Source organism: Procambarus clarkii, chromosome 32 (genome assembly GCF_040958095.1).
Source record: "Procambarus clarkii isolate CNS0578487 chromosome 32, FALCON_Pclarkii_2.0, whole genome shotgun sequence".
In the NCBI taxonomy this organism is placed as follows: domain Eukaryota; kingdom Metazoa; phylum Arthropoda; class Malacostraca; order Decapoda; family Cambaridae; genus Procambarus; species Procambarus clarkii.
Window position 1 is genome coordinate 38643925 of NC_091181.1, and position 16106 is coordinate 38660030.

General features: G+C 39.3%; 1 protein-coding gene across 1 annotated transcript in view; it reads left to right on the top strand.

The window, feature by feature from the left end:
• The window catches only part of LOC123759460 (HECT and RLD domain containing E3 ubiquitin ligase 4), a 35042-nt gene extending 28246 nt beyond the window's left edge, over positions 1-6796 (top strand). The window contains 5 exon segments of the mRNA XM_045744556.2: positions 3092-3241; positions 3587-3785; positions 4301-4432; positions 5938-6123; positions 6656-6796. Coding sequence (XP_045600512.2) covers positions 3092-3241; positions 3587-3785; positions 4301-4432; positions 5938-6099 — 643 coding nt within the window. The 3' untranslated portion in view covers positions 6100-6123; positions 6656-6796.
• Positions 6797-16106: the final 9310 nt, after the last annotated feature.

The following is a 16106-nucleotide window of genomic DNA, read 5'->3' on the forward strand; positions in this document are numbered from 1 at the left end:
CGCCCAGGTTGGAGGAGTACCCCTACAGTACAGACCGCTACAAGGAATGTTGGAGTTTGAAGAGGGGAATTTACTTGTAAATATTATTTATGTTTTGATCGAAGATAAGTTGTTATTTTTGTGGTAATGGAATTACAGGTTCATGTATGAAGGATGTGTTGCATCCAGAGTTGACGTAGCAGTAGTACATGGTGAACACGATTCGTCATTAAGTGATGTAGCAGTGATATAAAAAGAAGCTGCAAGAGGATATACTTAATTTGAGGACCCACTGATGGATGGTCCCAATAGTGATTCCCAGGAAGATCAATCATCATAGAGGAGACTTGTTGTATAGCGAGAGTAGCTGAGCTTCCGGATGAGATACAGGGTGTTGTGAGGGCAACAATATATGCTTGAGAAGTGGATGGATTCGTGTAGTATGCCTGACGCAATACAAGGTGAGAACGTTGATTTTTTTTTTTTTATGGTGTTAAATTGCATGTATGAAGCCTAGCCCAGACTGCAAGGTGACTGAGGCACAGTGGGGTGCTGAAGAGGAGCAGACACCAGCCTAGCTGAGACAGTCACATGGTGTATTGTTCATAGGGGAGAGTGATGGTATTTTTGTAGAACCATTACCTGTTATTACCAGGTTATTCTTTATTGTTTGTTTGTAACAAGTGTTTGTCTGTTAGACAAGCATGTTTGACCTTGTCCTGGTGAGGATTTCTAAGAGGAAAGAGAGAGAAATAATGGCAGGCTGGACGACATTCAGAAAACAAACAGGGAACTAGGAGATCACCCTAAGACTAGGAGAGAGAGAGAGAGTGAGGGCCAGTCATGGTGGCTCAGTTATGGTGTGTACTCGTGACAATGGGCCAGTTCTGAGCCGAATCCCCATTACTATGACATCGAGCCCCTTCTCCATATTGAAGCTCATTACCGGGTGACTCTCCAGTGCATCCTCCACTGGTGTTAGTATTAGAGGTGGTGAAAGGAGGATATTATTATTATTTTTATTTTTTAGAGGTGGCTCCCTGACGGGGTGAAAGCCCAGGGTAAAATTGGGCGACACCTGAAAGAGTGTGTTCAGGGGCCCCCGAAACCATGTCGTGATGTAGTGGTCTACGGTGTTTGCTTGAGAGTACCCAGAGTATAAGTTTGAATCCTCCTCATGGCTCTTACTGATTTTTTCATTGATACATCTTGAGTGATTTCTTTGTGCATTTGAAGTGAAGCATAGGAGTTCCTAGACTACAAACCAAAGTGCATGGGGGCAATACATGAAACCCTGGTTAGGTTTCAGTGTAAGCCACAGGACCCAGAGAACAGGGTAAGGGCTGGATCTCTAGCCCTTAGCCTGTCCTCTTAGCTGATCACTGGAGTCCGATCCCTCTCCTACCTCTTCCCTCTCCTTTCCTCGGTGTTTATGACAGGTAGACACACGACTAATGTGGGTATAAGTGCGGTGGGTGAGAATTTGGGCATAACCTCTGCCACGCCCAGTGATTTAAACATTGATTCTGTGATTGGTCCTTGAGTGATAGGGGTGTTGCACAGAGTGCCTTAGGGGGCAGAGTTTCATAGCAGGCCTGGAATAATTCTTAAGTAATTTTTAGTGTGAGCTGGACCTAGAGTGCAGAAAAGGTGTCGGAAAGCCCATTGGGGGGGGGGGGGGGAGACAGATGACCTTATTGGTCGGATAAGTTGCAGACCTAAGGTACTGTTACTCAAGTTTTTTTTACATATATATAGTAATTCCAGCTATTGCCTCTAGGGTAAGACTTTAAAATAGGATATCATTGATTCTTAATAATAAATTGTCATTAAAGTTTAATTGGCATTTTAGTTAATTTTTCATGTCATTAATCTTTGAGCATACCATCTTGAGCTGGCTTGGTTCTTGGATATTTCAAGTGATTTTCTAAGTGAATTAATAACATATGTAATTATAAAGAGTAAGTTATCCAAGTTCTTGATATCTCTGTCCTTGAGTCAGGGACGAAGGTCAGTGAATTTCTACAGTGTAAAAGTGAGGATGGTGATAGCTCACTTTTCAAGTGTTAGCATTAATTATTGGTCTTATAGACAGTAATTATCTTTTTGGTACATAACATTTAGATGGACCAAGGTCTCTCTCTGGATGCTTGTTTTGCATAGATTTGGTCTTGGGGGTTTGGGCTTTTTAGGTTTTGTTTTGTTTTTGCCTTTTCACATTGCAATTTTGATGCTTGAAGGTTCTGCTTTTTGCATTATTAAGCTAGCCACGGCTGTATGTGGTGGAACCCCCTTTTGACTTTAATGCTGGCAGTCCCAGTGCCTGGGCTTCCTGCAGGACTCATTCACCCTGTGGGCCCTGTAATACTCTATGGGCTCAGTTGAACTATGGCGACCTCTTCTGAGCTTGTTCTTGCTTTGTGTGAATTTGAGGGTTGTTCGTCACCTGTGCCACCTGGTGATGCTCAGTCATTCTGCCTCAACCATGGTGCCTGTGCTGACACCTTCAACCTAGAGTCCTGTGGGACTTGTTCCCCTCATGTGCTCTGTCTTACTTATTCCTCTGTTGAGGTTCAGAGGTATCAAGCAGTGACAGCTTTGCATTTAATATTTTTGGTGTTGCAGTGTTGTTCTTGTGCTTTGTTTCACTTCTGGCCTGCCTGCTAATTGGACTGGGTTCTTTCTTTTCTCTCTTCCCCTAGTTATGGTGGCCTATTTGCTCTGGGATTGTTTTTTATGGCAGTGTTTTTTGCTATTTTGGCCTCTGTTGGGTTGGTGAGCGTCATGCCCTTCTACGGTGCCGGGGCTTTTGTTCCTTTGGCCCTGGTGGGTGCTTTATTCAGAAGTTTCTCAATAAATTTAAATGTAGTGTGTTCATAGGCCATCGCTCCCTATGCCTCTGAGGGAGGCTAGGTTCTTGCTCGTGGTCCCCCGGTAGGCCAATAGAACTCCGCGACTGATGGCACCTAGTGGTATAGCACTGATCAGTGTATGATGGCTTTAGGGAGCCTCTGGGGCTCGTCTAGAAATTGGCATTTCATTACATTCAACACTAATTTTGTCCAAACCAAATAAAACCAATACAGTGAAGTTGAATTTGAACATCTTTTAGGACCTTACGTGAGCTGCTGGAGTATGAAGGAACTGACGTAGAGGATGTTTACTGTCTGAACTTCACTGTTACCCAGGACTTCTTTGGTGAAACTAAGAGCATTCCTCTGAAACCAGATGGTGAGAATATTCCAGTTACTTCACAGAACAAGTAAGATTTTTTGGAGTTGCACCCTTATAGATTTGGGTAGTTAGATTTGTATCATACATTTGATAAACAATTTTAATACTGTATATAAATTGTTTGTATGGTGTCACTGTAATCATATAGATGACAATGATCCTTGGCCCATAAAGAATTGACTAACAGACATAAGAAAATAAGTTAGAAATTGAAGAGAAATAAACATATTGGGTTTTGTGGTAGGAAAAATGTATATATAATGACCTTACTTTCTATGCACTGTTTTTCTACATTTCATCAACTCTTTATGCTCTTTTCAGTTAATCAGTATTACCTTAAACTTGAATAGTTAAATGCTTTTTCTCATCCCAGGCAGGAATATGTTGATCTTCTTGTGGACTACAAACTAAACAAGGGTATAGAAGCCCAATACAAAGCATTTCACGAAGGGTTCTATCGTGTGTGTGGATGCATAGTACTCAAGCTCTTCCAGCCAATGGAGTTAATGGCCCTTGTTATTGGTAATGAAAATTACAATTGGGCTGAGTTGGAGAAAAACACAGAATATAAGGTAGGCTTAATAATGTATAGTTTTTCTGTTTATTCTTTGTACCTTGTGTACTAATTGGGATTGTCGGTAAGAATCAAATTTTGGAAATGTCGGATTAAATACTGTAGTTTTATGATTACCTGAAATTATACTGGAAATCGGGCCGAACATTAATAAGAGTGAATAAACTGAATACAAGAGAGAAAGCTGACATTTGAAGCGAGCACGTGACCTGCATCCCAAGTTAGCCAGGCTGTGAACAACACCAAAACAAAACAATGGTGGTGTGCTGAATGCACGTTTATAATTTTAAGTTTGTGCAGCCACTCTTTTTATTGTACAGTATCTTCATATGTTTGGTATATAAATTATTGCAAATGATTTTTCCATCATACGGTACAAAGAAAATATAGATTTCTTACAAAATGTGTTTTGGGTAAATTTTGGGTAAATTAACATTGAAGTGTGGTGTGTGATGTACTGTATGTAGAACTTAAGTTAGAGATATGCTTAATAGTTTATTCTTTTTATTGCAGGGTGAATATTTCTCAGACCATGAAGTTATCAAAATATTCTGGGAAGTGTTCTATGACCTGACATTAGATCAGAAGAAGCAGTTCCTCATTTTTTTAACTGGCACTGATCGTGTACCAATTTTGGGCATGAAGGTAAAAACATAATTTTAAGATTTGTAAATACTTTTAATGTTATGCATCTTCAATTACGTGTCATTACTTTAGTGTAATTACTCGGGTGTAGTTACAGAATGGAGCTGTGCTCGTGGTGTCCGTCTTTCCCTATAATCTTTTATCATGTGATGCTTTAAAACTACTGATGGTTTTGGCATCCACCTCACTCAAATTTTTCAAACCATCTACAACTGTTTCTAAAATAAATTTTTTCAGAGCTTGAAACTGCCCTCTTGTTCTTGAACATTTGCAGGTTTCAAAAATTAAATTGTCAATTGTCGATTCCTATCACTATTTTGTACGTGATCACATCACCTCCTCTCTTTCCTTCTGTCTTCCAGCTTTGGTATAATTCATGCCTGCAGCCTCTTCTTGTAGCTCTTGATTTCTGGGACGGCTCCCTTAGTGGATTCCTGTTGCTAGTTGGCATAGCTAGCTCCATAGTTAGCTCCATACATATGTTGCACAAGGCTCTTAAGAGTCGCTGAAAGCTTACCAAAGACCACAATCCAAAACCTGGTCTATTCGGAGACACATAGTAGGTATAGATACTGAGTATCTGTGCATAAACCCTCAGATACTTAATGTAATAAAATACTTTTATGATAGTGTGTGTGTGTGTGTACAATTTGTCCAGTACATTACTAGGTAACTTTTCCTGGACATTTACTTTTCAGACCCATTCAGTCTTGGTTGTATTGACCTTCAGGCTGAGGGCTTTGATAAAGGATTCTACCTGCAGTCTAAGCCATAGTGAATAAGCTGCAGTTCCTGGGGGGTGGTAAATGCAACAACTTATGTACTAAGTGTGCAATATTTACTTCTAGATCAGCATAATTCTGTTTGAGTAATTGAGTGGCTAGACCGTAGCCATCACTCATTAACTCTAGACAGGAAACTACTGTTTTGGCTTCATCCTTTAACTAACCTTAGAGGTAGGAAAATTTAGTACACTTTGGAAGGGAAGGATTTGAATCCACAAGGTACACAAATTTGTTCCAGAATTTGTCACATTCCTCTCCATCTACTCCTGAGAAGGTGGGTAAATTGATTGGTGGGAGTCAAGCTTCAGCTTGATTCTTGGTGGTGTCTGGGAGGCTTTTAAGGAACTCACAAGGGCCAGGTATGAAGTGTGGAGTTATCCGGGCAGCTTGGAACTGGATGCCATAGATGAACCCTCCAGAAAGAAGTATTCTTCTATATTCAATGCAGAATTTTAGTTTTGGGAGCCACTTAGTAACACGTGAACTGCACATGCCCAAATTGCAATTAAGAATTTCTGTATGAAATATTGTATTTCAAAATAATGTTATTCAGTATGTTTATCTAAATAAGTTCTATAGTTTAAAGGATTTTTTATTGTTAGGGTCTATAACCTAAACAAATCCTTCATAGGTTCTGTAAATTTGACTAAAAATGTATCAAAAGTTGATATACAGCACCCTTGGATAATGATAAATTTTATGATGTTTCTTTTTCTCTAGGCTTTGAAGATGATTATACAGTCTACAGCAGACGATTCCTTCCTGCCAGTTGCTCACACATGCATTGGTCAACTGGACCTCCCCAAGTATAGTACTAAAGAAAAGCTAAGATATAAGCTGCTACAAGCCATCCAGCAGAGTGAAGGTTTTGGCCTTGTATAAGGCCCCCTCAACACGCTTCTATGTGTATGTGTTATCTTGTGAATAGTACCAAACTAGTGATGAATATTATACAACTTGACATCTCTTGTTGGCTTCACATGTAGATAAATAATATTTAATAAATCTTGACAGTTTTTACTTTAATGAAAACTGTTAAAAGGCACTAGTAATAATTGGGTAACTCAGAGTGTGTGTGTGGTGTGTGTGTGTGTGTGTGTGTGTGTGTGTGTGTGTGTGTGTGTGTGTGTGTGTGTGTGTGTGTGTGTGTGTGTGTGTGTACTCGTCTAGTTGTACTCTCCTAGTTGTGTTTGCGGGGGTTGTGTGTGTGTGTGTGTATAATTACTGAAGTGTAGTTACAGGATGAGACCTATGCTCGTGGTGTCCCTGTCTTCCTGTCTACCACTCTGTGAAAGAAAACAGTAACTTTCTGTAACTGAAAGATGTTCTTTTCTAGCATTTATGAAAATTTGTATTAAAGCTTAATGTTTTGCTAGCATTGTCTGGTACAGTAGCAGCAGAAGAGCATCAATAATCGGAACCTACTCTATAATTTCAGATGGAAGCCAGGAGGATGTGTACTTCATCCTTTGAACTGTACCAAAAGCAGAATTCAAAATATGCAACCAAGGCTTTTGTAAATACTGTAATTTATTTCGGTTTCATTAGTACTTGGCCTTTGGTATCCAATAGCTCATTACAGAGCATATTATATTAAATATTTTGAATTTCACAGTGAAGAGAATAGTTGATTAGTATCGATTTGATAATGGTCCAGGACGGACCGAAACGTTGTGGTCTCCTCATCTTCTTTTGTGTGGTTTAGGCAGGCCCTCGGTAGCATTGACTCTGGATACCACAGAGACATCCACAAAACTACCAGGCCTCCAGCCTTGTGCAGGCCCTACTGAACACCAGAATCTAATGTGCACACAGAAGTGAGGGAAGCATGGAACTCCAAGGTCAATCCATAATTAAGTAAAACTGCTCAGGTAATTTTAGGTAATAATAGGTACTTTCTGACCACTTCGCTGTGGCAGATTCTCGCACATGCTTTTGGGGAAGATGTTACTTCTCTCCTTCTTTGAGATGTCTGAAGCCTTTTTATCACCTTTGGCCAATTCTCTCTTCTCTGGAGCTTAATTGATGCTTGGAGTTGTTTCCTGTTGGATGTACCTACTCTTCATTGGGCTTGTGTGACTCTTGGCTGCCTTTCTAGTTACTTAGTTTCCTCCTTTCCTAAGCAGTGTGTCTGGCCTTTCATCTCATGATTAAGCCTCATTTTGTTCTTTTGTTAATCTGCTTCTTTCAGTCCAAATATGGTTTTCTTTCCAAGGCATTGTTGGAAATACGGGGCTACTGAAGGCCAGCCTGAAAACAAACATTGATCAATGAATTGGCCCTTTTCTGGGCAGCCTTAGTAACTCCTTGTACCCACTTTTTGCCCTTATTTTCCATGGGGATCTGGGACCAGATTCACGAAGCAGTTACTCAAGTACTTAAGAAAGTGTACATCATTTTTTTAATGTTTGATGGCTTTGGTTACATTTATTAAACAGTTTACATGGATGAAAACTACCCAATCAACCATTTTTATTGTTATAAACAGCTTCCTGGTGCTTTAGAGCTCATAAACTGTTTAATAATTATAAACAAAGCTGCCAAAGATTGAGAAAAGATGTACAGGTTCATAAGTGCTTGCGTAACTGCTTCGTGAATCTGGCCCCTGGTGTGCCTTAGGGCAGCATGCGAGTCAGGAGGCAGGCAGACTGGAATACTGGGTGACCTGAGCTGCAACTTGCGGTGCACTTTGATATTAGCACATGGTTTGTTGTCATAGGGTAATTACTGCTTCTCTTGTTTCCATCTTCTATCTTTAATCAAGATACAGTATGCAGTTTGATCTTCTGGGCATTTTTATTCAGTTTTGAGTTATCAGATCTGTTTCCCTTGACTCTGAGGAGACCAGTTTCTAGGCCTGTGTTAAGTCCAGAAGCCTGTTAGTTTTGTGGATGTCTCTGTGGTGTCAGAGATAACACACCGGGAAGCCACTGATGCTGCCCAGAAAGGAATAAATCATTACATTCAATGCAAGAGTTGTTTTCATTAATATTGTTTTCATGTGTAATTATTTCCTGCATTGAAAAGGATGGAGGTGATGTTTGCAGAACCATCACAAGATTTGTAATAGCTGTGTACTTAGAATACTTAATATCCCAGCTGCAGTGTTCTCAGTTTTTGTTCCTTTTCTTCATGCAAGTGTGACTTAAAAGTAGCTATAGCATTTATTGCATTAAGAAAGAGTGTGTAAATGTAACGGCAGCTCACTTGAGCAAAACTTTTCTAAGAGAAGTGTAAGAGAATATTAGTTTATATTAAGACAATTAAGAGATAAAAATGAAAGAGAAGCTTCAAGGTAATGTGTAATGGTACAGTTGGTACAGACCAACAGGGCTGTAGTGGATATGTGGGCCTGCAGACCACTCCAAGCAACAGCCTGTTGGCCCAAGCTCACAAGTCAAGCCTGGCATCGGGCTGGGCTTGGGGAGCAGTAGAACTCCCAGAACCACATCAAGATATACAAGACAGAATAGAATTACTTCCCGAGTTGATGTGTGAAATATAAAAATTTACCCAAACTTATCCAATACAGTAGTTAAAGAAAAGACAACTGAAGAATGATTGTTTATCTCCTGCTACATATTTCTCTGGTGACACAGCTTACTTGATGGACTTACTAGCATTTGTAGAGGTAGAAAGTATTAGGAGAGAGCACCAAGTCATTATGACTGTACAGTATAGCACTTGGAATGGATGAGGATAAGTATTTGGGATGGGACGGGGGGGAAGGAATAGTGCCCAACCACTTGGACGGTCTGGGATTGAACGCTGACCTGCATGAAGCGAGACCCTCACTCTTACCGTCCAGTCCAAGTGGTTGAGCTTGGAAATATAATAATGTTTAAGTATTTAAGTGAATTCAAGTGAGATTTAGAGAAGCAACACAAAACAAAACAAAAATTGTACTTTTAGTTTAATTGGATAAACTTTAGTGTGCCTTCATATTAACAATAGTGCTTAGTCATATATATATATAGTACATATAGTTGATATACTTGTAATGTGTGGGTTAAACCATATTTTACATAGTGACACTCTCTCCAGGGGTAGCTTAGATTAAAAGCAAAATGAATTTGTTATTACTGATTACTAATAAGCATAAAATTCCTATTTGGAGTATCTAATTTGCAATTTAATATTGCTGTTTAAATTATCTAGAATGCAGATTACCCAACAAAATAGAAGTATAGATACTCGTCATATAAATTCTAAAGGTCTTGGGATTGATTACTTATATATTTTTGCATTTAATTCAAATTTTGTTTTTTTCTTGTACAGAATTTTGTAACATTAGAATAAATTCATGATACATACTGTTTCATGTTCCTGAATGTATTATGGTATTGAATGATTTACTATTAAAATGATAATGAACTGGTTGTCTAATATTCTCTGAAATCTTCAGTTATTATTCCTAATTGGTGTACCTTATTGTAACCCAGAAATACTGCAAAGCAATTATGTGTTTGTTTATATTATAACATTGTTCTCAAATGCTTATATTTTCTGTTGTTAAGATATAATTTTCTTGCAGATAGAAAAAAAAGAGAGTGCAAGTTAAACAAATATTTAATGAACAAAAAATAAAAAAGTATTATAAATTGATGATATTTTGAAGATTTCATGCAGCTGAGTATACGATGTCACAACTAATTAATGATGTAACTGTTAGCGCTAGTCTTCAGAAATACAATAGTGTAAAGAATATTCTAATGTCCCTATTGTAAACAACAGTAACTCTTGTATAAGCATGGGACTTCACTAACCACTAATGTGCATAGATGTGGTATTTTTGTGTGAAAAGATTTCCCTTATTTCTACATTAGTATACACAGAGTAAAGTAAATGTCAAAATTCCATTTGGTTCAGCCAAGTCCAGAGACAAGGATAATTAATGATAAGCTTGTGTTTCTCTAACCTTTTTTTCCAACACACATTTCTCTGTGTGGACATTACCTATTCATCCATGTTTGTTGTTCTTTTATATTTAGGCTATTCTGTTTTACATTATTTAATTATTTTATCTGATTCAAGACTGGCATGCTTTTTGATCACTTGAAATGTGTGTGATCAGTGACATCTTAATCTTGTAATAAAAAAAATAAATTCTGCTCTGTCTGACAAGTTAACCACTGTGATGCGCCGCATTTATTGTGACATTTTGGCTGTGCACCGAAAATAAAGTGTTCCAAAAATGGTATTTGTTCTTTTGGTATTGTTAATTAGCACCAGCAAGCACGAAAATCCAAGTACAAAGTCTCTATCTCTTATAGTTTAGCCGTAGTTGCCTGGAGAAGTTGCATTTTTTGAGTAAAAATTAGGAGATAGAAATTAGGAGATATGATATAATACCACTGGGTATGCTTATAGGTATGAGTAGACCTTGTAGATCTGAGGCAAAGAGAAATTGACACCAGTATTTGCACTATCATGCAAGAAGAGCCACTCATCTATGGATCATACAATAAAATCAGCAGACTCCTAGATGTTACTACTGCTTGGCTTGGACTGCTATAATGTATCTGTGAATTTTCATTATCTACTGATGTAGATCTGACCAAATGTAAACTGTAAACAAAATTATTCGCACACCCTCCGTCACTATGTGATGGAGTGCAAAAAGATACGTGAAGTCAGAGAAAATTCTATAACAGATGTTCTAGAGATGTGTAAATATTTCATTTAAAATAATCTGCTGTCTATAAGTGTTAACCAAATATCCCCAGTTTGCTAAGTCTAGGTAGCAACCAAGTGATTGTAACCTATCCACCGGTGCCCACTGGGTTGGGAAGCGGTGTGCAGGATAAACATATAAACAACATTTGTGACACTAGCTCTCTCCATGTCAGTTGCTTAATTTAAGAACTACTTCTTGTGGTAGGTCTCGAGCCCATTGTTGTGACGATGTGTATTGAATATTGTAACTAGCTCATCATGACTAAATTGCTTCGCTAAATGAATTGTGGGGTTCAGTCCCCGAGTCCATTATATGCCTCTGTCACCCTTTCCACTACTGCCCACAGGATGGGTATGGGGTTCATGATAATTGAACTAAGCAAGGTTGTATAGCGCTTGGAGGAATATAAGGATAAAACATAAAGAAGGAACAGTGCCTAACCACTTGAATCTTTGGGTATCGAACGCAGACCTGCAAGAAGTGAAGCCGCTGCTCTACCGACCAGCCCAAGTGGTTTCGTAAGATACACTAGTTTATTGTAAATCGTGGTGCAGAAGATTTATTATAGTGCTCATCTTGCCATCCAGGTGTCCCCAGATGCTGATGACTTGGTGGTGGTGAAGTCATCAGTGGGTGGGTGGTCGCTGCTCTGTGATAACGAGGTCCCCTCTGTACTCTCTGTACTACTCATCGTCTCGCTCGCCTCTCTACCTGTCTACAGAAATTATCTTTGCTTCCTGATTTCGGTATTCATTTCGATAAGTTTATTTTTAATTCTCGGTAGATGTGGATGGTCGTCCTCCTTGGTTTCTGAACATATTTCCTTAATTTCTTCCATTGTGTAAAGTTATTATTACTATTGAGCTTACCTTAACTTCTTCCTCATTTCGTTTTTAGTTTCCTTAAGTTTTCTTTTTGTGTTTAACAAAGGTTTATCACGAATATTTTCGTTACCTTCATCAGAATACATCTTAAGATCATCAGGATTAGTCTCGTTATCTCCATCACTACCTTGGAAGCCTTCGGTGTATTTCCTCTTATGATTATCAGAGCGCTGCTTCTGAGGAAGAATATTCGTTTTCTTAGAAGAGGAAGCCACATCATAAACATTTTCGAGATGAGACATGGAATCTTTGGCTTCAATTACGTTGTTCTACTAAGCCTTCTCATTGCCACCATTTTGAGTTGATTAACTTGTTTGATCTAACTTCTGATTAAAATATGAATTACCTTGAGATCTTGATGTATTATACTCCGTGGGCAATGCTCTCTGATTCTCACCGTAGAAACCTGGCAAAGGATTCATTGTTTGTTTATTTAGGAAGGCTTGCCATCTTTGAGGCGCCGTCTTTGTCTTTATTTTAATTATTCTGACATTTGCTATATTTCTTCCCGGGATTTCTTCCTTTTACAAATGTTGATAACTTTATCTGAGAATTTTAAGCCCCTCGTTCTCCAGAGCTTCGTCTGATATTTCGTCACTTGGTGAAAATAGACACACAATTCTATCTTCGTATTTTTAATCTTCCTCGTGAGGGTGTTCATCACTGGTTTAATCTTCAGGCTTCATCTCTTCACCTTCCTAGTCGAAGCCTTCCCTCTCTGCTGAAGCCTCCATGACCAGCTTCCTTAATAGCTTTTGCCATCCTTCATCTCTTTCTTCTGAAGTTATACCTTATAAGTTTTCTTTAACAATTTGTACTCCTTTGTTATTTTGGTAATCTATCCAAAAGATTTATTTTGTTATGCGGTGAAACTTGCTCAGTGTCCTCACGAACGATCTTCCCATTGTCTCTGTGATGAAGGACTGCTGGAGCGCAGCCGCCGCCCGCCAAGTGTGTGGGGTTATATTGCGGCAAGTGAATTCATTTTCACGTGTCAAATATTGAAATATTTATTCGAATTTCTTACCTGCATTACGTAATGTTATAAAATATTGTCCAATTAATTTTTTTCGATAGCTTTTGTGATAACTTTTTTAGCTGACGCTAGCGTTTCTTTCTGTTCGTTGATCGAGGTAATGCTAAGTATGGGATAGATCCTGGTTCATCTTCCTTAATTAGTCGCTACATAATCGCTCCAGAAAGTCTAATCGCGACAAAAAATGATCATAATTTTTTGGGGTATCACTTCGTGGCTTATCTTATGATTTTACATATTTTCTGCGGACTCCTGTTAAGAATCTTCATGTGACAATGGCGTTGTGTCGCTGACTAATGCAAGGAACGCTTTTAAATTCTAATCCTTAAGATCTATTAGAAAACTTCCCTGGAGAAGTGTGTAGAGACCGGGAGGTAACTAACTGTATGGGTGATGGTTCAAGTACTTCTGGGACAGCTCCTAGTCCCGCTCCAGGTCCTTATTAAGTCGCTCAGACCTACGAGGATTCTTCTTGTATCTCTAAACGAACTCTCGACTCGTCTCGAACTGAGCTTCATACTTCAGTCGCTTTAAAGTTTCTCCTTCCCGAGTATTCACGTTATACTTCCGACAAAGAGAACATTTTCCAAAGTGAAATGTTCTTCTCTGTTATTCAACATATTGCGGGTATCGTTACATCTCCATGTATTGTTAAGCTGCGTGAAGCTTGGGGTCAAAGGGCAGCTGGGCCGCTCGCTCGGCCGTGGGCGACCCCCGCAAACACGGCTTCTCCAAATAAATTTTCTTGTTTTATGATTCATTACGTCTCCTCATTTTTCTTTTATGTTATTTACGTTATTCTTCATTTATAATTACTTTACGTCGCTTTCGAGCAGCAGTATTATCATCAGCCAGGGGTTATTCATCTCCATCATCCAGTGGTTATTCATCTCCATCATCCAGTGGTTATTCATCTCCATCATCCAGTGGTTATTCATCGCCATCATCCAGGTGCTATTCATCGCCACCATCATCATCCAGGTGCTATTCATCGCTATCATCCAGGTGCTATTCATCGCTATCATCCAGGTGCTATATATCACCACCATCATCCAGGTGTTATTCAGCATCACCATCATCATCCAAATGCTATTTATCACCACCATCATCCAGGTACTATTCATCACCATCATCATCCAGGAGTTATTCATCACGAAGGAGTTATCCATCATCATCATCATCTAACTTGCAGTGTTGAGCTAAGCAACTTTGTGTACCTTCATGTACCGACCATTCCCTGTGTGTCCTGGTAGGCTGACGACGTCTGGGCGGGCGACGCCGCCGCCGACGGGTCGACGGCGGAGCGCGGGAACTGACAGCCTAAAGTTTGACGAGCGCATTTCGCGTCATGAATTCTGGCATCTGAGTGCATTCACTCTCCTCTACATTCCGCTTCCACCTGTTCTCCGTCTTACCATAACATGGGAATTATCTCTCCATTTTTGCTTAATATAAATTTCTATATTTAATCAAACCTTTTAAAATCAAAATCTAATAATAACTGGTTAAACATTTCCATGTATTACATCAGAATAATGACCAACATACAGCAAAAATAGCATGGTTGGAGTGACGAAGATGACCCACTCATGTTGTGCTGGTAATTGATATGCTCTAGTACTGAAGGTTACCTGGTTGATACCTGGTTGATACCTGGTTGATGAGGTTCTGGGAGTTCTTCTACTCCCCAAGTCCGGCCCGAGGCCAGGCTTGACTTGTGAGAGTTTGGTCCACCAGGCTGTTGTTGCTTGGAGCGGTCCGCAGGCCCACATACCCACCACAGCCCGGTTGGTCCGGTACTCCTTGGAGGAATAAATCTAGTTTCCTCTTGAAGATGTCCCACGGTTGTTCCGGCTCAAGGCACTTACTCAAGGTGAGTGCTGAGTACTCACTGCGTACTCAATATAGTACTGCAACCCGTTCTCGCACTTTCTTACAGTCAATATTGACTTATTAAATACGTGCATATGTGACATACTAAACATACTAGTTTACCTTGAAAAGCTTCATAGAAAACACCGACCTTACCTAACCTTCTTAGTATACAGTACTGAGACCCACTGTCTCAGGTCTCGGTATCGAAGACATCCCCAACCGTGACTTTGCGACCTCCTTCCTCATCGTGCAACCCACAACAGTTGCCTACCTCCCGGGGACCTGTTTACTGCTCGGTGGACAGAAGTATTGGGTTAAATAAATCGTCTATAGTGGTATTGGGTAAAAGGAATGGTTCTATAGTGTTTTAGGTTGTATAATCGTGTTGGTGGTATAGTGGTGTTGGTTATTTTAAAAAATACGATGCCTATCACAAATTTGACTCCTGAGCGTTATTTTGGAGCCGAATTCTGACTCTGCACCTATTTTTATTTTCAATTTACGACTTTTTATACCGAAAATACGCCAATTACTGAAAACGGCGATGGGTCATATTTTGCCCAAACCCCCCTGCAGTTTTCAAAATATTTGAAATGTCGGAAATTTGACTCCTGAGCGTGATTTTTGAGCCGAATTCTGACTCTGCACCTATTTTCATTTTCAAATTAAGACTGTTTATACTGAAAATATGCTAATTACTGAAAACGGCGATAGGTCATATTTTGCCCAAACCCCCCTGCAGTTTTCAAAATATTTGAAATGTCGGAAATTTGACTCCTGAGCGTGATTTTTGAGCCAAATTCTGACTCTCTGCACCTATTTTCATTTTCAAATTACGACTTTTTATACCGAAAATATGGTAATTACTGAAAACTGCGATGGGTCATATTTTGCCCAAACCCCCCTACAGTCTTCAAAATATCAGAAATGTCGGAAATTTGACTCCTGAGTGTGATTTTTGAGCCGAATTCTGACTCTCTGCACCTATTTTCATTTTCAAATTACGACTTTTTATACTGAAAATACGCCAATTACTGAAAACGGCGATGGGTTAAATTTTACCCAAACCCCCCCTGCAGTTTTCAAAATATCTACAATGTCGGAAATGACGGGAAGTTACAGCACTCGCTCCTGTGCCAGGTAAGTGCTTTACGGGGCTCACCATAGCCCGTGCTACTTGGAACGTTTTGTTCCCAGTAGCTGAATCTTAAACAGGAACAGGAGCCTCTCACCCTGCTCTGACTCAGGATTTATGCAGCTGTTGTGCGCTGCATATTATAGATGGAGTTAGGTAAATAAACTATTTAATACAATAAAACCTATTAGTTTAGGATACATCAAGAAATATTACAAATAATGTATTCGGGGGATTCTTATATTGACGGGAAGTAAAATTTGATATGTGGAATATATAAAG